General features: G+C 33.9%; 1 protein-coding gene across 1 annotated transcript; it reads left to right on the forward strand.

The window, feature by feature from the left end:
- The first annotated feature begins 14,648 nt into the window (after positions 1–14,648).
- On the forward strand, positions 14,649–19,909 carry LOC111392241. The gene is made up of 2 exons (XM_023017528.1): positions 14,649–15,085; positions 19,801–19,909. The coding sequence occupies exons 1-2, from the start codon at positions 14,649–14,651 to the stop codon at positions 19,907–19,909; spliced, it is 546 nt and encodes a 181-aa protein (XP_022873296.1).
- The last annotated feature ends 5,375 nt before the right edge of the window (positions 19,910–25,284 follow it).

Below are 25,284 nucleotides of genomic sequence, written 5' to 3' on the forward strand. Positions count from 1 at the left end.
CACTATTACTCTCTCTCTCTCTCTCTCTCTATATATATATATATATATATATATATATGATCTCCTAAGCAGCGATACTTAGTTTATGCTAAGCACCATATAATAATAGGTGGTGAAAGATAATGGTTAATTTTAAAACTAATTACACCACATATTACAGTGTGTCACCTAAGTATGGTGCTTAGTATAAGCTAAGTACCGAAGTTTAGGAAATCAAATTATATATATATGGTGTGTCGTTCCTTTCTTTCTCTCTATTGTATATCTATCATCATTTAGGCAACCACCCACCTTGACGACTTAATAAAAGCCACTAATGGTGACTTGTGGCATGCAATGAGGCACACCCTCCACTCACCAACCTTCCTCCATTTCACCACCTTGTATTTAGATTCTTTTCTAAGTATTCCTTGAATCAAATGCTGTCTTTTTCGGGGGCAACAAGGTCGGTCCATTACCAAAGGCACATTTCGAGGTGAACTTTTAGCTATTAGAGGATCTGGATTTGGTGTCGTACCCATTCAATGTGTCGGTGGGAAGTGCGAAAGAGATGGGATGGAGGACGATCTGTTTTCTACTTATATGAATATGGAGAAGCTCAGTGCTAGAGATGGATTTGAGATTAATAAATCTGTTTTTGATATTGTGGGTAGTGAAATTGGTGGTTCTAGTGGTGGGGTGTCTACTGCAGCGGCAAATAGAAAAGTGGCGGTGGTGTTGCAAGGTTGAGGCATATACATAATAACTCGGTAGATCGTTTGAGTCTTGTGTTTTCTAAAATTGTTAGTGGTGGGTATTCATTGAAGATGTTGGTGGAAGTGATGGTGATTGTTGTTGTAGATTTGAGATAAAAGTATACTTGAATTGAAGGTGGTAGTTGTGATGCATTAGATTGGTGGTGGTAGATTATGGTATTGGTCTTTGGTGTGTGCAAATTATTTGTGATGACCCTCAGTGACTAAGTATATGTTTATTGTGATCGAGAATGACCAATTCTGTCTTCATTGTGATTATTTGTGATCAAATTAACAATGAGTCATAAATTAGACTGATCTAGTCACAGATAGTCATATTGAATACAAAATCGATTACAATTAGTCACAGTTAACACATGTCAATGAGTTGGTTACACTCAATCTCTAATTAGACTGACTTGGTCTGGACGATCTCGTTACAATTAGTTACAAATAACACAGAGATGGTCAAAAACAATAAATATGATCGTATATAACACAGTTAGTTACAAATCTCATCAACTACAATGCAACACTACTAACACCACATAGTACTCACAACATTGCTACCACTTCACCACCCCACCACCATCAAAATATCAACTCCAATGCACTTTCATCACCTACAATGCACCATTACAACGTAGATCTATTTTCTAAACACTGTTTTTAAATTTTTAGAGTTTTCTTTAGTGAGATAAGGTGGGGGTGGTGGTGTAGAGAGATTTGAATTTCTGGAGGTTTCTAGGGTGGGATTGGGATAGGGTCAGTGGGGTGGAGTGGGGATATAATATCAATAAGTTAATTGATATGGAGAGTGAATAAATGTATATTATATTATAATTATATATTTAATAATTCGATTTGCCACCTGATTTATGGAAGTTTTTACGGAGTTTGTTAGTTGTGAAATGTAGTTCTTATAGTGTAGTATTTATTTATTGTTTCCTAAAAATTTTGTTCATTTAAAATGTTGGATTGAAAGTGTGTATATATTAAAAAGGGTGGGTAGTGGCTAATTCTGAACTTGGGCTGAACAATATTTTTTTATAAAAAACTTACAAAGAAAAACAACATTTAGGCTTGGGCTGCACCAGCATGAAGTCCAGTACTGTCCCATATATCCGCCCCGCTCAATCCTATTGTAGGAAATAAAGAAGGAAAATTTCATATACAAGATATTAAGTATAGGGCATTTCAAAAATAAGAAAACAAGTATCATATTTCACCAATCAGATATTAGCCTCAAAATGAATACAAATATTAATTTAATTAAAAATGGAAAACAATCCCGTACAATTAGCATGAAATATCGTACGCAACAGGATTCTCCAAAAAAAGAAGAAATCATCTCTCCAACTGATGCAATTGGCCAGAATATCTGAAAATACATCCAAATTACAGCCGGCTGTCGCAGAAGTGACGGTAGAATCGAATTCTAGTCACAAATCGGTAGAATCGAATTCTAGTCACAAATTGTAGTCGCTGGGTCGCATTACCTCGGATTAAAACACGATCCCTTGATCAGTCACTGATACGTTACCTCAACCTGATACATACATCAGGTGTGTAATTACGATTTATTGATTATAATTTGTTGTTTATTCATGCTAGACAAGCATTGATTGATGAAAATATGATTTTTGATGGAACTGTGATCGTGAATATCGTACAGTGCTGTTCGAAACTGTTGTGACCGTTATGAAAAACATGTGGTCGACTATTCATAAGATGTGACCTCATGCAGTCAGTACGCACCGGTGTTTGTCTCTCGAAATGTGTGACGTGTGACGTATGACATCTGTGTCATGTGATATTAATGCTCTTGTTTAAATCTAATCATATGCGATCTACACTTAGTTACCATGACTGATTATTGCATGTAATTGTGATTTAATACGCACATGTGACCTGCATGTATTCCATATGTGACCATGATATTCAAGATACGACATGCGTTTGTTGTGACCTGTGATCATTTAACAGAATTGTGACTTAACAGAATTGTGGCCTACATGCAATTAACTGTGACCAATATACAATGACTTGTAACAAATATGCAATAACCTGTGACCTCTCGCAAAGAAATCTGGAAAATAAAAATATGTGACTTGCATGTATTCAATATGTGACAATGATACTTGAGATTCGACATATGTTTGTTATGACCTTTGATCATTTAACGACCCATATGCAATTAGTTGTAACTGTAGTTGGATGTTTTACTGATCATGTTTTTGCTCATTTTGCTGAAATGGAGTTAATTCACGTCTGTATGCTGAATGGATCACAAATGTCACTGGTGTTAATTGATCGTAGTTGCGGGTATTTGAGGCTTGTAGACACAGTTATGAAAGAGTTTAGCAACGACCTTGCAAAAGTTACTATGGCAATGAAGTATGTCTTAAATAGTAATATGCCTCCACTAACAATCAAGAGTACTTGTCACGGTATGTACACAAGATGCAAATAACATCATTTATTTACTTACTTTCGGGATTGGGGATAACGAGAATGACAGCTCTTGGACATGATTTTTTAGACAGTTGAGAAAAGCATATGGGAACAATGACAGTTTGTGCTTTGTGTCGAATCATCACAACAGCATCAAAAAGGTGATTGAAAACATGTATCCAAGAACTTGTCACAGGATATGTTCATACCTTCTACTACAAAATCTAAAATCACATTACTGGAGATCAAGATAAAACACAACACAAGCATTCGATACAACTATTCGTGCCTACACACTGTTGGAATATGAATATTACATGTAACAACTCGGCTCGATTAATGAGAAGATAAAGGGTTACCTGGTACTATACTACACATTAAATACTGAGAGATGGTCACGTTTTCACATGCCTTCAAACCTGTATTCCACAATGACATAGAATAACGTGGAGTCTGTCAATGAGGTCACAAAGTCTGCCAAGAACTACCCTATTACAGCTTTGTTAGAGTCATTAAGACAAATTCTACAATCTTGGTTCTGCAGACACAAGGAGGATGCCCAAGACACTTTTACAACCTTGTCAAGCAAGTATAAGAAGAAGATGAGGGAAATGAGCACAGATATGAGAAACTTGAGGGTAAAGTTATACTATGACCAATCTATAATCTGTGACTTACCTAATTTGATCTGTGACATGTGTTGTGACTTCTGATGTGACCTGTACCATTGTGTTTTAGTAATATTTGTGTTTTAGTAATATTTGTGCAATAATATATATAACTATGTAACATGCACTGTCATACATATCCTACTTTTTCATTACGTGGCTTTTGTGTCTATAACTTGAATCTATATCTGCAGGTTTACCCTATTAATCAAGCAATGTTCTCAGTTAACGGTGAAAGTTCCTTTTTTATTGTTGATATAGAAAATCGGACATGCACATGTAGGATGCTTCAAGTTGATCAACTACCTTGTCCACATATTTTGGCTGTGTTTGCAAGTATGAAGATGAATCCATATGAATACTATTCCTACTACTACACAAGTGAAGCATACATAATTACAAACCAAGAAACCATTTGTCCTATAGGAAATCCAGCTGAATGGATAGTGTCAAATGATGCCAATGACATAGTTGTAATTGCACCTAATCAAAAGCGTAGTTGTGGAAGGCCTACTGAGAAGAGATTCAGACCAGCGTATGAGGAAAACATAACCGTCAAATGCGGTCGGTGTGGTGAAAGTGGTCACAATCGTAGAACATCCAGCAGCCTAATTCCGTTAAGTCAAAGACACAAGAATAAGAGAGGAAGAGGACAAAGACTAGCAATACACATTGATATATTTTTTATAATTTCCTCATTTTTTCATTCATTGATTTTTTGTAATGTAGGATAGACAAAATTGGATGACACATATTTTAGATAACATTACCAATACAATGCTCAGATTTTTTGCTGATAAATCAATGAGATCATGAATCATAAAAGTGTGCAGTGACCTATAATAGTATTTGTGACATTTTCTGTGATTGATTGCAATGCACTTTGGATGTATAGCAGGAATGTGTGACCACTAGCATGTATGAGAGACTCAACAAATGTGTCACACATGAAAATATGTAGGAAAATTTGTTATATGATCATCATGCAGTAAACTATGATATGGAATTAGCTGTGACCAATATGGAATGATCTGTGATCATTCTTCAATAACCTATGACCAGTATGCAGTAACTGTGATCACTCTTAATGACATGTGACCAGAATGCAGTGACTTGTGACCAATATATAATGATCTGTGACCAGAATGTAATGACGTATGACCCATGTACAATGAACTGTGAATACATTAAATGATCTGAGACCATACGTCAATAAATTGTGACAGTATGCAGCACTACTTGTGACCATTTCTCAAGACATGTGACTAGGATGCAGGGACATGTGATCAATATACAATGACATATGACAAATATGCTCGAAAATGTGACAAATAAAAAATGACCAGTGACCAATTGCAAAGACTTAGAAAAATGGGAGTGGTTCGTTGCAATTAGCTGTGACAAAAATATGAAATGATCTGTGACCAATCTTCAATGACCTATGACCAGCTTGGATTGACTTGTGATAATTCTTCATGACCTGTGAATAGAACACAGCGACCTGTGACCAATATACAATGACATTGGACCAAGATACAGTGACTTGTGACAAATGAGCATTGACCTGTGACCAATTTACAATAACCAGTGACCTGTGACCTACAGATAATCCTGAAAACTGGAGTCGTTCAATTTTAGTGTCGGTCAATCGATAAACATGTCTACCACCTGTGCTAATAACATGACACAATGACAAAAAGTCGTACATTAAGTTTTGAGACTTTGTCCTCGATACATCATCAATCTTGCAAAATATGATATACAGTGAAACTTCTGAAAAACAATGTAATAAAGTCTCCAAACACTAATGAACTTTCTAATATAAACAGACAAAGTAAGAACTACGTTGTCATTACAAACGAATATCCAAACACGAGATTATATTTCCATCTATTACAACTTGTAACTGCTCATTGCACTATCACTCTAAAACAATGCTTTCCCCACCAGTTAGCTGCACCGTCTTTCTAGCTTTCCCGATTTCGCGGTATTTGAACAACAATGAAGCTACATCCAACCGTGCTCTCCCCGCATCGAACTTCACGGGCATGGATCCTATATCGTCATACAGCATGTACTCCCATACTTGACCATGTATATGCCACAATTATGTTTAGGAACGCAAATATCAGTATGTTAGCTATGAAATCCAGCATGTTATAGTATGTTTAACTGTACATGGAGGTAAAAAACCTACCCATTTTTTGGTTGGGGAAGAGAGAAATCAAGATCCACATTCAATTCCATGGAATCTTTTTTCCATATTTCAATACATTTCATGCTATGCGAAAGCATGCTGACAAAAGGTTCCAATACGAATTTTGATATCATTGTATGTCTTCTTGAATGAATTCAATACACGCAAAGTATGCACCTTTATGTCCAACACTCCAAGCATCCAATGTGCTTTGTTAGTAGGCAAAAGTGGGATAAACACAAGGTCGGCTTTAGCCCATGGAGTGCTCAATGAAATTCGTACATCGGTAATATCGTCAATCAGTTTATCATCTATCACAAAAACATTTATTTTTATCCTTGAATCTAGGATACATGTGCTTGAGCTTAGCCTAGAACAACAAGTCAATTATGGTAGCTACGAACTTGAGATCTTTCGCACTTTTTGCCACTTGACATATGTAGTTGAAGCACACATCTATATGCTACAAAGATACAAGTACAATAAACAATTAAGAAACCATATATACATTGAACTGTTATTATGATGTGTGACTCAATTAGTAAGTGTGACCTACCTGTAGTTAGTGACTATTCAATAACTGATCTGTGACGTCATAAATACATGTAAGCTATACTGTTGCACCTGCAAATATGTTTTCCATGAAAGCATATATTGTGACCTACTGTTCATGTGATCTGTGACCCATGCATTATCTGTGACCTACTACATGAGTGGGCTGTTAGACAGTACAGGCGTAACATGTGACTTTCACTGAATGACATGTACAACATTGCATTTGAGTGGACTCTGTGTGACTATTATACTGTGATCTATGACTAATGTGATCTGTACTGTGACATGCCCTTTAGAAATGATACTTTTGTGTAGTAACTTACCGAACTAGTCAACGACACCTCTGTGGATACAAGTTCATACCACCATGTCTTGTTTCCCACAAAGTACTGACCGATGGAAAAAGGTGGACGGATGGCATCGTCTTTATCATTGAACTTCTTCCTGCGAACAAGAAGAACAGATCATTATTTGGAAAATTATGAAAATGGGACAACAATTTCATACTTGTTATGCAATTTGTATCCTCTTTGAAACCAATTTTGAAAGTCAGCAACATCTACATCGTATGCATTCTGATTGTAGTGTTCGAAGACCACTAAGTTTCCTGATAATTTCATTTGTTTCACTTCGTCCAACATAAGGGGACTGAAGCACTTTAGTTGGCTTTGAGCCCTCTTCACCGACAATCCTAAACTTGGTGCGACCTCAGGTGAGTGCTGCATAATAAAATGTGTTTTTTAATATGTGACATGCATTAATCAACAAATACATACAATTTTTGATACCTCTTGCACAATACATTTCGTCTCCTTCAATACATTGGATATGATCGAGTCCACTTGCACTTCAATTTCCTTAGATATCTTTGCAACAAACTGGCTTGGTTGGGTAAATCCAAGATTAAGATCAAAAGATGGAGGTTCAATAGAACATGGAAATTCAACCGCACACACAGAGTCAACCTTCATTTTGCCTTTTGAATCAACATTTTTTTTTACTTTTGCAACCTGAAAATTAGAATAAAAATGCATTTGATGAGAAGTGTATGTCAAATAGTTTGCGGTAACAGACAAATAAGAGGCAGTCATAGATAGGATGCTGATTTCGCTTGTTGATCCAGATCCTCCAACAGTTTGTGGTCCTGAGTTCTCTCTGAATTTGTTCATAATTTCTTCCATTGAACTAGATATCAATGTAATCACAGAATCGGACATACACTGCATGTCTGATTTGATGTCCAACATGTTGGTATGGATTTCACCTTGTATGCGAACAAGCAGCTTCAGTTTCTTTTGCTGACCAGACTTCAAAGATTACACATGTGACTGCATTGCCTGAAACTATTTGATTAGCAACCGATTCTCAGACTGAAGATCAGATATCTTTCCTTTAAAATAATTCCTCAATTCGTCGACCACCTGCATCACATGAATACCTATAATCAGGTAACTTATGATGATGAAATATAACATTCATCTGTGACCAGCAGTGAAACGTGTATTGATATGTGGCCTAATAATTGAAACCTATGACCGGAATATATTTCTGTGATCAGAGAATTTTTCTGTGACCTTAATATCATTAACACTAAATGAACTTGTGACATGTTAGATGAAATTAGAAGAGCTTACATCTTTTGAAGACAGATCGTCTGAATCAGTAGTTTCATCTGACTTACGCTCCCCACTTGGAGAATCTTCATGGATTGATGTCCCCTTCCAATTGGGTGGTGGGTCAACAAAGTCATCGTCATTAATGTACACATCAGAGTGTCCCAGTCATCCATTAGTTATCAGATGCATGGGAGTAAATTGTTTCATTCCCGAATCACTTGGATTTGTACTAGTCCCACACGATGAACTAATCGATCTATACTACCACCCTTTCTCTTCTCCCCACGTGATGATCGAGTGGGACAAGTTCCTCTTACCGCACCTCTGTCATGTATGGCATTGCCATTTTCAACTGGTGGGGGGGTCCAAGTCACATATTTCCAACTACCATTCATATCACAACAAAAAGTATAATGTCAACAACCAAAAATTATGTATGAACAAACAGATATAATTTTGCACATCACACATATTCAATATGTTGACATGGATTATGATATAACAAGGGCAAATGGTGTCGTGAAAACGTCTGTGACCTGTATTGAAAACGCCTGACATAATGAATAAAATCTGTGACTTTGTGAATGTGATTTGTGACTTGACGAAATTTATTTGTAACCTAAGAAGTATGATCTGGAACATGAAAAAAATTAGCAAGTTTGCTATTTCGAAACCAGTAATGCTGCATCAGTGGTCACTTACGTCCGGATTGGAGAAGCATTCAGGCCCCTCGAACTTCGCAGGCGAAGGGTGATCATCAGCCGCCCAGTTCATTATCTGAGGGCATGCTTTGGACATCCTTCTCGCAGTGTATCCATCGAGACTGAGAATTGTCTCATAAATCCACACTTGAAAGGCTACGAGCAAGCCTCTGAGTCTGTAATGTGTTCATCTCTTACTCAACCCCTTCCTCAGTAAATTTACTAACATGTCAAACAGCGACTTACCCCATGGAAACACATTCATCGCACTAAAATCTTCAACTAGTACACACAAGAAGTGATCCCCAGCCTTCTTGTAGTCTCTCGGATATAGATAAGAGGTTACGAAATACAATACACCTAGCATGTTAACATCCTCATTCGGAATGTCAGTAGCACCAAGAAATGCGTCCTTGATGTCTTCATGAGCAACATTTTTCAACATTGAAAAATACAAAATTTTCAATCGTGATGGAGTCTTCTTATCCTACTTATGTCAGCATTGCCAACGTATCTCAGACCAGTCACCAGACAAAACTCTAAAATTGAGAACCTTACAAATCTTCCAGCTATGTTGAACCACAACTCACTGTCATTAGGTTGTTGCACTTATCTCAGCAGAAAGTAGTGTATCAACTAAGATTGGATACCAATTTCCTAGCATTCCAGGAAGTGGGAGAAACACGTATTCTGAAGGATTTGACGTTGGGCTTCATTGAGATTGTTTTTGAAATTTGACACCACATCTTTCACGAGGGTAATTGTAATTTTACCCAAAAACCAACTCTTCTAGGGTATAATGTATCTCCAGGCCTGCAACATCGATCACAATAAAACTCATTAGTTTGGTCACGGGTGGGAATCCAGATAGACACAACATCAACATATAGGTCACAGGTCCCCTCTACCAGATAAGAAATCAACAACACACATACAAAACGACACAATAGCGTTCCATAATTCACAAATGAACAACCACTTTTGAAGAAAACATTAAAAACCCTTTCTAGTATGGAGCATTTCGATTACAAATCCACACAACAAATTCAATGCAATATACCTCACAAATTCAAAATCCTTCATCCATACACATTACCCATCAATTAAAATGTACATAGGTATGCTCAAAATAAGTGAACAATTGAAAATTTGCAAAACACCTTCTTCGCAGGCGATTTTGTAACTGAACGTTTGGATTTGTGTCTTTTAGAAGACGAATCCTTCTGCACTTCATCCACCTTCCTTTTACCTCTTCTTCCTGACTTGTGGATTCTAATTTTCTCCCCTCGTTTCTCACTCCTTGAACGAGTCATCCTTGAAATTTTAGAAGATTGCGGTTCAACTATGATCACTTCTTTTTGGAAGGAACGTGTAAAATATATATAGACACGACGGTGGAAGAAGGTCGTCGGGGAATCGCCGGAGAACGAACAAGGATGAAGGCAAAATTTGGCTTGGATGAACGGCGGTTGTAATTGTAAAATGTGGATACGTAAGGGATGTGGATTTTATGGAAAGGACGTGTAGAGAGGTTTTAATGAATATAGAATTTCCAAAATTTAAAATAGGTGAATTTAGGGGAGACAGTTGTTAAATAGTTTTAAAATAATTAATAAATGAAAAAAAAACCTGATTAGTGAAATTTTCCACTCTGATTTGGGAACTATGAATAGTTAAACTATGGTTTTATGTAATTTCCACAAATAAAGATGGTATTGCCCTGCCCCTATCCATGCTTAAGGCAAGACGGAGCTAAGATGGGGTGAAGATCGGGCGAGGCACATGGCCTGCCCGTTTTACTGTCGCATTAAAATTTTTTTTTTTTTCGTTTACTTTTTAATACTATATTAGCTAAAAAAATACAAAGCTAGCCACAAAGTGGATTCAACGATTATAAACACTATTTTCTTCTGTAAACTACCAAGAAATACTAACCCCATTCCCGTGAATTCTATCAAGTAACATATTCGATTTTGCGACTTACCAATCTCCTCTTCATTTCATGCTACACAATTATAAGATTCTAAATCTCAATTTTAATTGATATCACTGCATTTGGTAGCACAACAAAGTTACTCAATTCAAGAATCGATTTCTTTTTTATAAAAACGTGTTTGGTTTTTAAACGGGACAGGCCGTGGTTAGGGACCATGTTCCCATTCCTATCCCCCCACCTCGTGGCAAGGTCCAGCACCCTGCCCCGCTTTGAGTACCCGATTACGTGGGAAATCCTCATCCCATTCGAGGCAAGAACTTGCATGTATCAGGTTTAACGGCATTTTGCCATTCCTAGTATGAAAATGCACTATTTTTGCCATTGAATTGTATGTTTGAAAAAATTAAAGCTAACTTTCCTGTAAAAGGTAAATAATGTTTCCTAATAGATTTTATTTTAGTAAGGAATGTATGGATCTAGCAGTTAAGAGGGAAGAAAGGAACTTAGCATCGTGAATTCCATATGTTTGTTTGAATATATTTTACTAAATTGAGTTCATTTCTCAACCTCTTACAATCAGTATCAAGGAGGTCCTAGAGAGATGTTGTCTAATGAGTATTACTATGTTGGAGGGTTAATTATGTATGTAAAATATCTAATTCTAACAGAGTATGATTGATGTTTGTCCTCGTCTTGAATGAATTATAGTGTATCATGTACTTGTATATCTATCTTGATAAAATGAACGTAGCGTTGCTTTCTAACGTATTTAAATATTCTTATACTATAGTAATGTTTACAACCTCTTCACATCTCTCCTTCTTTCCAAACTCCACTTGTATATGTGTTCTAAAGAGGGATTTATGATCTCCTTGCGAAGCTAGTATACTTGCCTCCGTTTTGGTTAAGAAGAGACATTCAAAACACTAATATCTGAGATATACAGATACCCTCATACAATTAGCTAGTTGGTGTTTCACAAGCGTCTAGCACCTACACGACGCCCAAATATCGTCAACACATTAATAGCACCAAGTGATGGGTTCAAATTATTTTTTAGTTTAGTACAATTGAACACATTACTGATACGTCGGGAATATGTCGACAAGTTTTCGCTATATTGTTGACACTTGGAACTAGCAAAATGAAATTTTATTTGCAATATAAACACAAAAATAAAACAAAAAACATATTTTAATTAGAGGTTAAGAACGTGTCTTATTGGCGCTTTTATTAAAAGATTGTGTTGGTATGTCTGTATCGTATCATGTTCCACACTCGTAACCGTGTCGATATTCTTAGACCAATAGTCAATAAATTTTCAAGTAAAAATTAGTGAAGCTAATATTTAACATTTTTTCCAATTCAAGAATCGATACCTCATACATTTTATGTAAATCTTTCACAGTCATCTCACCCTTCTCCAACACCAACCACCAAACTCTGTGTTATAGTCTGATTTTGCTAAACATGCTGTGGGTAGTAGATTATGTCTTCTAAATTTGAAGTTGCCGAAGTAATGACATAGCATTTGTCTACTTATTTGGATCCTCATACATGCCTTCTTGAGAAGTTGATATCTTTCGTTTCAGCTGTAATTCTCCTAAATTGTTCGTTTATTGCTGCTACACATAATAAATACCATAAATATATAAAGTCACACAAAAGGTGTCAATAATAAACCTATTTTCGACAATTTTCTATGATTTGTTAAATAGTATATAAATCGGAGATGCACCAACACATTCAACTCTTCAACTTTCTGTACGAAACAACTTATTTTAATTAGGGAATTAGTGTGTTTCTTCTCCATTTCAAGATAGCAGTGGAACTACCCTTACCTTTACTTTTTGGGGCAAACAATTCCAACTTATAGAAAATTGGTCGTCAAAGAGGATGCTAAATTTGTAATATACCATCCAAAAGGATAAACTGTGCTATTTTAGCAATGCCATGTGTTTGTTTGAATATATTTTACTGTATTGAGTTCAATTTTCAACATGAAGCTTATAGTCACCATCAAAGAGCGTACAATCCTAGAGAGAAACTTATAATCTCCATCAAAGAGGTACAATCCTAAAAAGTATGAAACAATAAACTAAATTAGATATTTTTCAACCAAGTTAAAACTAAATACATTTGAGTTAAAACCAAACCCTATAATGATTCGTCAACATTTGAATAAGGTAAAAACATTGGATGATTCACAAAAAATTATAGAATATATTATCATATTTCATATTTCTATTCATTTTCTTATTTGTTTTATATTAATAATCAATAAATTCATGCTTATCTCTATGGAGAAAATGAATCAAGTGTTATAATTGCAGATATTGGACCAATTAATATCGATTAAGAGGTTAAAATATTTCTATCACTCTATTACATTATAATATGTAAATTTTTTATTTATTTCTTTTTTATTTTTTGAACAATTGGACACATTATCAACACATCGAGAGATACATTGTTGACATTTTATAAATACATTATCGACACACTAGAATTAACAAAAAACAAGTTTGTTTATAACATAAAAATATAATAAAAATAATTCTTATTTTAATCAAAGTGTCGAGAATGTGTCTTGTTGGTGCTTTTAGAAAAATTGTGTCGGTATGTCCGTGTCTTGTCATATCTGATAATCATGTTTGTGTCAATGCTTCATAGACTAATATTTTACAAAATGTCAAATAAAAATAAATGAGATTAATATTTAACATTTTTTCCAACGCAGATACCGACACCTCGTACTTTTTTGTAACTCTATCACTTTCATCTTGCTCTTCTCCAACACTATGTGAGACGCTCGCTTATTTAGCAAATCAATCAAACTCTCTATGATATAATCCAGTTTTGTTTCTATCTATTATGTGTCTTACATAATGTTTCTGAATTTGAAGTTGCCGAAAGCCATGTGTGTTATTTATCTTTTCAAATCTTTGTACATGCATTCTGGAGAAGTTGATATCTTTTGTTTCAGTTGTAATTCTCCTAATTTTTGCATACTGCAGCTACATGTAATAAATACCACAAACATAAAAAATCGCATCGATGATGAACTTATTATCAAAATTTTTTTATTGATTTGTTTAATAATCGTTTATGACGAAAATGCATGGTGATAGTCAACTCAAAAACTTTCTATACCAAGCAACCAATTTTTTGTAGGGAAATTGGTGCATTTCGCCTCCAACCTTTCAAGAGAGTAGCAAAATACTCTTAGCTTAAATTTTAGCGCAACAATCCCCAACATTTAAAAAGTTGGTTGTTAAAGATAATGAGAAATTCTTCATATAATGCCCCCCAAAAATATTAACGGCACTAATTGTCAAATAGTTGTAATAACATTTATTTGTTCGATTACTATAATAAGTTTATTTCTCAACCACCATCTTCAAATTACTAACAAGGACGATACAACCCTAAAGAGGAGCTTGTATAGTGAGCATTTTCTATGATAGAGGATTAATCGAATATTTAAAATAACTTAATAAAGACAAAGTATGATGAAGTATGGCATTATCTTAGATGAATTAAAGTGTATCATGCACTTGTACATCTATCTTGATAAAATTGAAGACGTATCTTTGCTTCTTAACAAAATATTTTGTATACTTGAGTAACGATTACAACATCTCCACCTCATCTCTTTCTTTCAATCTCTAGTTTATGTTTGAAATTCTTGCAATTACAAATAATCTTTTACAAGTCATGCAAAAAATGATCAATACATCCAAAATGCTATGACATTATGGATTTGTGTAAATATGCATATCTAAACATGATGGACAATTGTTGGGATAATATGTTGAGTGGGATGATTGAGTTTTGTGTTGGTAGACATATTTTATTACCCAATATGGAGGATATTGAAGTATTGAGAGGTCAACCTAGTCTTGCAGCTCAGCAGGTGACTTATTATCATCGCTTTTATGTTGATTTGTATTGTCATGTGATAAACTCAATCGTGCAAGAGTTGAATGATCGTTTTCCAAAGACAATTATTGAGTTCCTTACTTGTATTTCATGTTTTAATCCAACAGCCTCATTTGCAGCTTTTGATATGGTTAAATTGCTACAATTTGCTCAATTCTATCATTTGAACGTCAACGATGACGATCTATTATTACTCAGATCTCAATTTGACAGGTTTCTTATGCTTTTGAGAAGGGATGAAGCTTTATTGAATCTTAATAGCATATCTTGTGTAACTCAAAAGTTGGTTGGGAAAAAAAATGTTCTATTATTTTCCATTTTTTTTATAGGCTAATCATCTTGATTTTGATAATACTTGTGGCAACTGCAAGTGTTGAAAGAATATTCTCCACTATGAAAATAATGAAGAGTAAATTACACAACAAAATAGGAGATGATTAATTGAATAACAATTTGGTGGTTCACATTGAAAAAGAGATCTTTGAAAATTTTGAGAATGGGACAATTTGGCAACACTTTCAAAATATGAAATTCTGAAGAATGAAATTGTTAGAACTTATAGTTACAGAGTGATGTCCAACCATGTACTTATTATTATTATTATTATTATTATTATTATTATTATTATTATTATTATTATTATTATTATTATTATTATTATTATTATTGTTATTATGGATTGTATTGAATTATATTTTCATAAGTATGTGATTTTTATGTTTTATTGCATTTACATATTGAATAATTTTTAATATTATTTAATTAAATATTATAAACAATCTCACTATTACTGTTGTTAACTGTCGACAATCGATGGTCAACAGTCTCTCTAGCTGACCAACAATCCTGCATTTGCCATTGTATGTGAGATTCTATTTTTTTTTTTTTTTTTAAGGGAAATTTTGTACTTTCTTTCCCTACATTTATGAAATGTAATAAACATATTCTCAATCATTTTTAGCATAATCGATTCCCAACATTTTAATTATGTAGCAAAACTCATATTTTCGTCCATTTTGGCCGTAAAATGATGGATTTTTCATTTTTGTTAAATAAAAAAATATAAAAAATAGTAGGAATAAAGGAAAAAATATTATAGATGAAATCCCGTAACTTTTCATAAACAAGAAGTATGGCATCCGAATAAATCGTAACTTACCAAAAAGAAAATAATTTTTTAGTAATTTCATTTTTACTAAAAATCCTTTTAACATGAAACACAAGACAAAGATAAAGATAAAGGTGTGACAGTTAAATAACATGAAACTTCCTCGAATTTCAATCAAATAAATTTTATCATCTGCTACTGCTAAAGTCCAAAGTCACCGAAAGGAAAGCTGTCCATCCAAGATTTTGATGTTTCTGACACGGAAATAAAACGTAAAGTTAAAGTAACAGAAATTTCATGGAAATTGTACAAACACGACCAGCAAGAGACATCACACCTACAAAGAAACGTCTTTGAAAAATAAAACCAGTCACAAATTTCTTTCCAAACAAAGATTTGATGTGTAGCGATACTTGATTAAAAAAAAAAAAGAAATGGGCTCGTTTGATTTATAATTTTTAAATATAAATTTTGTGATAATTAATATTTTTGAAGTGTAGAAGTAAAATAATAAAAATAATAAAAATGTAACATAAATATTCCATAATGCATCTATTTGTTCAATTTACTGTAGCACTAATGACAAAATATGTTGATGTATGCCCTTATCTTAAATGAATTAAAGGTATCGTGTACTTGTATGTCTATCTTGATAAAATTGAAGATGCATCTTTGTTTTCTAACAAACTTAAGTATTTTGTATACTTGAGTAACGTTTACAAAATCTCCAACTCATTTCTTTCTTTTCTAAATCTACTTTTACACGTGTTTTGAAGATGGATTTGTGGAGAAAAACTTGAATGGCTCAATGCCGAGGCGTCACCTCAGCGGGCATTGGACCGCCCCACCGAAGAATCTCTAGGATTTGTGATATACCCCCCCCCCCCCCCCGGGGGAAGAATCTCTAGGATTTGTGATATATTCCTTGTAAAGTTTTTTGTATTAGCCTCCTTTCTAGTTGAGAAGAAACGTTCACATAACTAATATTTAGGGTACACTGATACCTTACCAGCACTTGTGACTTGGTGCTCAATACATGCCAAAAAAATCGATAATTCAATAACATGTATCGGAAATGCCAATTGACAAGTGTAAATTATTTTCTGATTTTATACAATTGGACTTGTCTGGAGATGCATTGTCGACATCTTGTCAATATATTATTGACATGCATGAATAAACAAAAATAAATTGATTCTACAATATAAAAAAGAAAAAAAAAAAGAAAAAAGGATTAATTTTATTTTATTTAGCATGTCGAAAATGTGTCTTGTCCATGAACAGAGCCAAGGAGATACAAAAATGAAAAAGAAAAAAAAAAGGATCACCAACATATTTTCTTCCTTAAACTATAATGGGTCTGTGGAGACTAGATCTACTACCCTCCATTTGCACTTGGTTTTGTAGTGTTTTTTTGAAAAAATATATGCCGACATGCCCATGTCATGTCACGTTCGATCCTCATATTGGAAGTTTTTACAATTAATATTCTACAAAATGTCAAATATAAATGAAGTTAAATATTAATATTTTTTTCCAATTCAAGAACTGACACTTCATAAATTTTTTTGAAACTCTTACAATCTCATTTTGCTCTTTTCCAATTCTACGTGAGAGTCTAGTTTTTTAATGAGGAAATTCACTTTTCTTTCCCAACATTTGTGAAATGTAATAAATATATTCACAATCTTTTTTGAATTAATCCCTGAGAATAGGGATTAATTTCACAGGGGTTTGTCAGGTCTCTCAGTGTAGCAAGTGGGCCCCACATGTAATTTAAAAAAAATTGCGACGGCCCCACTTTGTATGTGTATCCTAGCAGGTCCTGTACTTCAAGCAGGATTGATCTTTTTTAGCATAAACAATTCCGAACTTTTCACTTAAGAAAAAAATTAGTAGTTTCCTCCATTTTGGCCGTTAAATGATGGATTTTTCATTTCCTTTAAAAAAATAAAAAAATAGATAAACAACAACCCAAAAAAAAAAAAAATCTAATGAAATCCCATAACTTTTCATGAACAAGTAGTATGGCATACGAAAGATTCTAACATATTAAACCACACGTTTAAAATCTTAACTTACCAAAAAGGAAAAAAAAAATTTTAATTTCTTTTTTAAGCTTTTAACATGAACACAAGGCCAAAAGAAAAGGTTGGACAGTTAAATAACATGAAACTTCCACGAATTTCAATCAAATGAATTATATGATCTGCTAAAGTCCAAAGTCACGAAAAGGAAAGCTGTACATATCCAAGATTTTAATGTTTCTGACACAGAAACAAAACGCAAAGTTAAAGTAAAAATTAGAGGGAAAATTTTTCTTTCCCCCCCCCCCCCCCCCCCCCCCCGGGGGAAGAATCTCTAGGATTTGTGATATATTCCTTGTAAAGTTTTTTGTATTAGCCTCCTTTCTAGTTGAGAAGAAACGTTCACATAACTAATATTTAGGGTACACTGATACCTTACCAGCACTTGTGACTTGGTGCTCAATACATGCCAAAAAAATCGATAATTCAATAACATGTATCGGAAATGCCAATTGACAAGTGTAAATTATTTTCTGATTTTATACAATTGGACTTGTCTGGAGATGCATTGTCGACATCTTGTCAATATATTATTGACATGCATGAATAAACAAAAATAAATTGATTCTACAATATAAAAAAGAAAAAAAAAAAGAAAAAAGGATTAATTTTATTTTATTTAGCATGTCGAAAATGTGTCTTGTCCATGAACAGAGCCAAGGAGATACAAAAATGAAAAAGAAAAAAAAAAGGATCACCAACATATTTTCTTCCTTAAACTATAATGGGTCTGTGGAGACTAGATCTACTACCCTCCATTTGCACTTGGTTTTGTAGTGTTTTTTTGAAAAAATATATGCCGACATGCCCATGTCATGTCACGTTCGATCCTCATATTGGAAGTTTTTACAATTAATATTCTACAAAATGTCAAATATAAATGAAGTTAAATATTAATATTTTTTTCCAATTCAAGAACTGACACTTCATAAATTTTTTTGAAACTCTTACAATCTCATTTTGCTCTTTTCCAATTCTACGTGAGAGTCTAGTTTTTTAATGAGGAAATTCACTTTTCTTTCCCAACATTTGTGAAATGTAATAAATATATTCACAATCTTTTTTGAATTAATCCCTGAGAATAGGGATTAATTTCACAGGGGTTTGTCAGGTCTCTCAGTGTAGCAAGTGGGCCCCACATGTAATTTAAAAAAAATTGCGACGGCCCCACTTTGTATGTGTATCCTAGCAGGTCCTGTACTTCAAGCAGGATTGATCTTTTTTAGCATAAACAATTCCGAACTTTTCACTTAAGAAAAAAATTAGTAGTTTCCTCCATTTTGGCCGTTAAATGATGGATTTTTCATTTCCTTTAAAAAAATAAAAAAATAGATAAACAACAACCCAAAAAAAAAAAAAATCTAATGAAATCCCATAACTTTTCATGAACAAGTAGTATGGCATACGAAAGATTCTAACATATTAAACCACACGTTTAAAATCTTAACTTACCAAAAAGGAAAAAAAAAATTTTAATTTCTTTTTTAAGCTTTTAACATGAACACAAGGCCAAAAGAAAAGGTTGGACAGTTAAATAACATGAAACTTCCACGAATTTCAATCAAATGAATTATATGATCTGCTAAAGTCCAAAGTCACGAAAAGGAAAGCTGTACATATCCTGTATGCCCTTATCTTAAATGAATTAAAGGTATCGTGTACTTGTATGTCTATCTTGATAAAATTGAAGATGCATCTTTGTTTTCTAACAAACTTAAGTATTTTGTATACTTGAGTAACGTTTACAAAATCTCCAACTCATTTCTTTCTTTTCTAAATCTACTTTTACACGTGTTTTGAAGATGGATTTGTGGAGAAAAACTTGAATGGCTCAATGCCGAGGCGTCACCTCAGCGGGCATTGGACCGCCCCACCGAAGAATCTCTAGGATTTGTGATATATTCCTTGTAAAGTTTTTTGTACTCGCCTCCTTTCTAGCTGAGAAGAAACATTCACATGACTAATATTTAGGGTACACAGATACCTTACCAGCACTTGTGACCTGGTGTTCAATACATGCCAAAAAAATCGATAAGTCGATAACATGTATCAGAAATGCCTATTGACAAGTGTAAATTATTTTCTGATTTTATACAATTGGACTTGTCTGGAGATGCATTGTCGACATGTTGTCAATATATTATTGACATGCATTAATTAACAAAAATAAATTGATTCTACAATATAAAAATGAAAAAAAAAAGATTAATTTTATTTTATTTAGCATGTCGAAAATGTGTCTTGTCCATGAACAGAGCCAAGGAGATACAAAAAAGAAAAAGAAAAAAAAGGATCACCTACATATTTTCTTCCTTAAAATATAATGGATCTGTGTAGACTAGATCTACTACCCTCCATTTGCACTTGGTTTTGTAGTGTTTTCTTGAAAAAATATATGTCGATGTGCCCATGTCATGTCACGTTCGGTCCTCATATTGGAAGTTTCTACAATTAATATTCTACAAAATGTCAAATATAAATGAAGTTAAATATTAATATTTTTTTCCAATTCAAGAACTGACACTTCATAAATTTTTTTGAAACTCTTACAATCTCATTTTGCTCTTTCCAATTCTACGTGAGAATCTAGTTTTTTTATGAGGAAATTCACTTTTCTTTCCCAACATTTGTGAAATGTAATAAATATATTCACAATCATTTTTGAATTAATCCCTGAGTATAGGGATTAATTTCACAGGGGTTAGTCAGGTCTCTCAGTGTAGCAAGTGGGCCCCACATGTAATTTAAAAAAAATTGCGACGGCCCCACTTTGTATGTGTATCCTAGCAGGTCCTGTACTTCAAGCAGGATTGATCTTTTTTAGCATAAACAATTCCCAACTTTTCACTTAAGAAAAAAATTAGTAGTTTCCTCCATTTTGGCCGTTAAATGATGGATTTTTCATTTCCTTTAAAAAAAAAAAAAAATAGTTAAACAACAACCAAAAAAAAAAAAAAAGATTATAATGAAATCCCATAACTTTTCATGAACAAGTAGTATGGCATACGAAAGATTCTAACATATTAAACCACACGTTTAAAATCTTAACTTACCAAAAGGGAAATAATTTTTTTTTTTTAATTTCTTTTTTAAGATTTTAACATGAACACAAGACCAAAAGAAAAGGTTGGACAGTTAAATATCATGAAACTTCCACGAATTTCAATCAAATGAATTATATGATCTGCTAAAGTCCAAAGTCACGAAAAGGAAAGCTGCACATATCCAAGATTTTAATGTTTCTGACACAGAAACAAAACGCAAAGTTAAAGTAAAGAAATTTCCTGGAAATTGCACAAAAACCGCCAGCAAGAGACAGCAGTCACAGTATACCTACAAAGAAGCGTGTTGCAAAATTAAAACCAGTCACAAATTCTTTTCGAAACAAAAAGATTTGTTGTATAGTGATACTTGTAAATAGGGATGGTAATTTGAACCATCAAAATCGAAAATCGCGGTTAGCCGAATCGAATGGGGCGAAAAAAATCAAACCGATGGTGCAATGGGGCAGATATGGTTTTTATTTTTATGAACCGGTTTGTGACGGTGCGGGTATGGTATTTACGCCGTCGAACTGAAACCGAACCGATTACCCGCTAAATAAAAAAAACCAATTGAATTGATTATTAAGCTTTACACTACTTTTCTATCTAGCCCAAAACAAAATCTCCCCATTACATCTACATGACTCAGCCTGCCAACCCACTTACCATTAGCCCATAATAATAGCACTAGTATGACAGTATATAAATGCAAACCCTACTCTCCACAGACCACAAACTCACGCACGGTTCCTTTTATTGTTAATTTTTTTCTATTGTGTGTAGAAAATACTATTTTTTCATCATACTCTAGAGTTTATGCAACGTTTAGCGAGAATGAAGTTGACGAAGAGGTACATTTTTTTTATTTAAATCTTAATTAAGACCATTCTAGTATAGGTAGTATTGTTGTATTCCCTACTTACATTTCTTATTTACTATATATGAATCAATTTTGAGTGTTGATCTATGCTAGTAAGATTTGTGGGGAAGAATGAATCAAATAACTTCGATGCACAACAATTAAGAATGAAGAAAAAACTTAGTATTGTTATATTTATAAGATTGTTTGTTAAATTTGTATTTTACAATTGAAAATTTGGATAATGTTTACATTTTCGTTTGGAATATTGTGTTTTTTATTTCATTGACTTTTTAAATAAATTATTTTATATCAATCTGACGGATGAATCTATAAAAAATAATTTATTTTCATGGTTATTAATCGAACCGAACCGTGCCAAACCGAGATACAAATCGAACCGAACCGAACCGAACCGATTTACGTGGTTATGGTGCGGTTATAGTATGGTCAAAAATTTGGTGGTGCGGTTATGGTTTTGGCCGAACCGACCCATAACCGAACCGTTGCCAACCCTACTTGTAAAGAAATTTTATTTCTATTTTCAAATTAAAAAGAAAAGAAATGGGTTTGTTTGATGTAAATTTTTTGAAAATAAATTTTGTGATAAATAATATTTTTAAAGAATATAAGTTAAAATAAATATATAGATTCATGTAAATAATTATTATATTGAAAAAACATATAATTGAAGATGAATTTTTAAAACAATAAATTTTAAAACATCTGCATAAAAATCATGGACTTATTTGTTCTTAAACCAAAACACTATCTATTAGAATAATTATATTAGACAATTAAAAATATCACAAGACCAAGCTCTACCCTTTGACAAACAGGAGGCACAATAGCCCAAAGAGAAGCCGCCCACTTCGTTTTCTAATACGACGTGCCATACAAACTACTCAAAGAAATTCATGAAGGGGTATGTAGCAATCATACGAGAGATAGTATCTGGCACAAAAGGTATTAAGATGGAGATATTATTGGCCCACACCGAAATAGGATGCACAACAATTTACAAAATTGTACGATAAGTGTTAATGCTTTGCAACAATTCAAAGGCAGCCGTCTCAAGAACTAAAATGGGTCAAAGTCGAACCCCTAACTAAAATTATTGAAGCAAATGCTTCCAAATTTTTATGGGAAAATATCATATAAAGGTTCGAATTTCCCCATTCAATTGTCTCAGAGTTAGACAATAACAAGGTCAGAAACTTATGTGAAGAATTAGGAATCAAAAATCAATTTTCTTCCCCACATCATCCTCAGACTAATGACAGGTGGAAGCTGTTAATAGTACCATCAAATACACATTCAATAGGAAATTGGACGCTTTTAAGGAGGCTTGGGTTGATGAACTACCTCAAGTCCTATGAGCCATCCAAACTACTAGCAGGACAGCTATAGGAGAAACTCCTTTCTCTATGGCTTACAGAGCTAAGCTATGAACCCCGTCACATATATTTTAACAAAATATCTAATGACGAGTTGAGAAGGTGCAAACTAGATTTTCTTGAAGAAATGATTGATGAATCTCAAGCAAGATTGGCTATCTACCAGCGAAAGATGGCTAGGTATTAAAACTTAAAAGTTTGGAAGAAGTCATTTCGCTTGAATGATCTTGTGCTACGAAGGGTGTTCCTATCCTTTAAGGAGCAGAAGTAGGAACCCTTGGCTCCAATTGGGGTTGTTTGATTCATTAATTATTTGGGTTAAATCCAAATTCGAATTAAATTTATAAGTTTCGTGATCAAAATGTCAATAGTTTAATATATTATTAGTTGTTTGGTCCGCAAATTTGTGAATTGAGTCCTAAACTTTGATTTTTTTGGCTTTCTAGGGGTTTGTATCATTCTTCTATGGGTTCGTTAGTGTTCATTGCTACCAGGTTCACAGGGTTTACCTTGTCCAATGCTAATGCCATGACTGAAGGCACACATGATTCAAGATGCTTAGATTTGGTGTAACAAAAGTAAGGTAGCATGTTGACATTGTGATGAGCAAGTGAAGAAGGCAAGTGATTGTTGATTTACTTGATGGCGGATCACAAGTGCAGAATCTTGGAAATGGAAGTTAGCATCAGTTGTGGGTGTTGATGAGAGCTAGCATTGTCCAGCTAATTTTAATCCTAAAATTTAGTAGGAAAACAAGCACAAGTATAACACATGATGGCAGTTAGAGGCATTTCGGTGAGTGCTCGGAAATGGGGCAATTATGGCCTAATTAGGGACTAAAAATGTGAGAAACTACAATTGTAGTTGGGTGTGTCAACTTTGATACGAATTTTTGTATATAACTTCGAAGTGTTGAGGAGTTAGAATCGAAGAGAAGGGGTGAAAAGGTAACAAAATGTTTTCACCCTTAACAAATTTTTTAATGTATTGTTTCTATATTTCGGAGAAATAAAGTTGGGATGTTTCCGATAAATTCATGTGCTGGCTTAATACTTTTACTTGAAATCTACTTATTTTCATTGTCTAATGTATAAATATATGGAGTGGGCTGAATGAGACGAGATATCTTAGTGCTATTACAGGTCGGTTGTTGGAATTTGAGACAACCCTGTAACAATTTGGTATAACATTTTTGTATAGTTGCTAGGGAAAATAGTAAGTGGCTGCAAATCATAATCAAAAGGATCGGATGGTATGTTGCTGCATGAAGATAATCTGGTGGCATAATAGATCGTGACTTTGGAAAAACAGTAGAAAGTGCTGAAGTTTCGGTTGCTCCCATATAATAATACTATGAGGATTGACGGGGATGTTGAGGATTTTAAAGCAAATGTTGATGATGCACTTGATTGCTTCAATAAGTATGATTGAAGGGATGTTGAGTGTTCTCAAGTAATTTGTAGGCATTGGTTCTGCGTCGGAAAATCATGTGGACGAGGCACTTAGTTGTGCCATTGGTGGGCTAGTTGGGACGTGGAGTGTTCCTAAATGTGTACCTTGAGTAAAATCGTAGGATGATGCAGGCAAGGCAGGTTGGACTGTGAAAAGGCTATAGTTTGACCCAACCAACACCTAGAGAGGGGGTGAATAGGTGTCTATGTGGAATTTAACAATTTAATTAAGTTATGCAACAAGTCACATAAATTAAACGTTGTCCAGATTCATTTACATGATTTAACTACCTAGGTTGAATTGAAATTGACAGAAAGCAATAAATAACACAAAAATTGTTGACGGAGAAAACCCAACTCGGTAAAAACTCCGGGCACAAGCAAGTAGGGATTCACTATAAAAGACTCCAACTTACAGTACGCCAGACATAACTGTATCTAACAACACTCTGACCTCCTTACTGTATCAACCAAAGCTCTCCTGGATTCTGCAGATCTGCGCCAAAATCCCAGCCTTGTATTTCTTCTATTTCCC

Source organism: Olea europaea, unplaced genomic scaffold (assembly GCF_002742605.1).
Source record: "Olea europaea var. sylvestris unplaced genomic scaffold, O_europaea_v1 scaffold907, whole genome shotgun sequence".
In the NCBI taxonomy this organism is placed as follows: domain Eukaryota; kingdom Viridiplantae; phylum Streptophyta; class Magnoliopsida; order Lamiales; family Oleaceae; genus Olea; species Olea europaea.

Coding starts and splice junctions, on each gene's coding strand:
- LOC111392241 (XM_023017528.1), top strand. CDS start 14,649: ATGATGGACAATTGTTGGGATAATATGTTGAGTGGGATGATTGAGTTT. Junction 15,086..19,800: donor ATATCTTGTGTAACTCAAAA/GTTGGTTGGGAA, acceptor CGTGTTTTGAAG/ATGGATTTGTGGAGAAAAAC.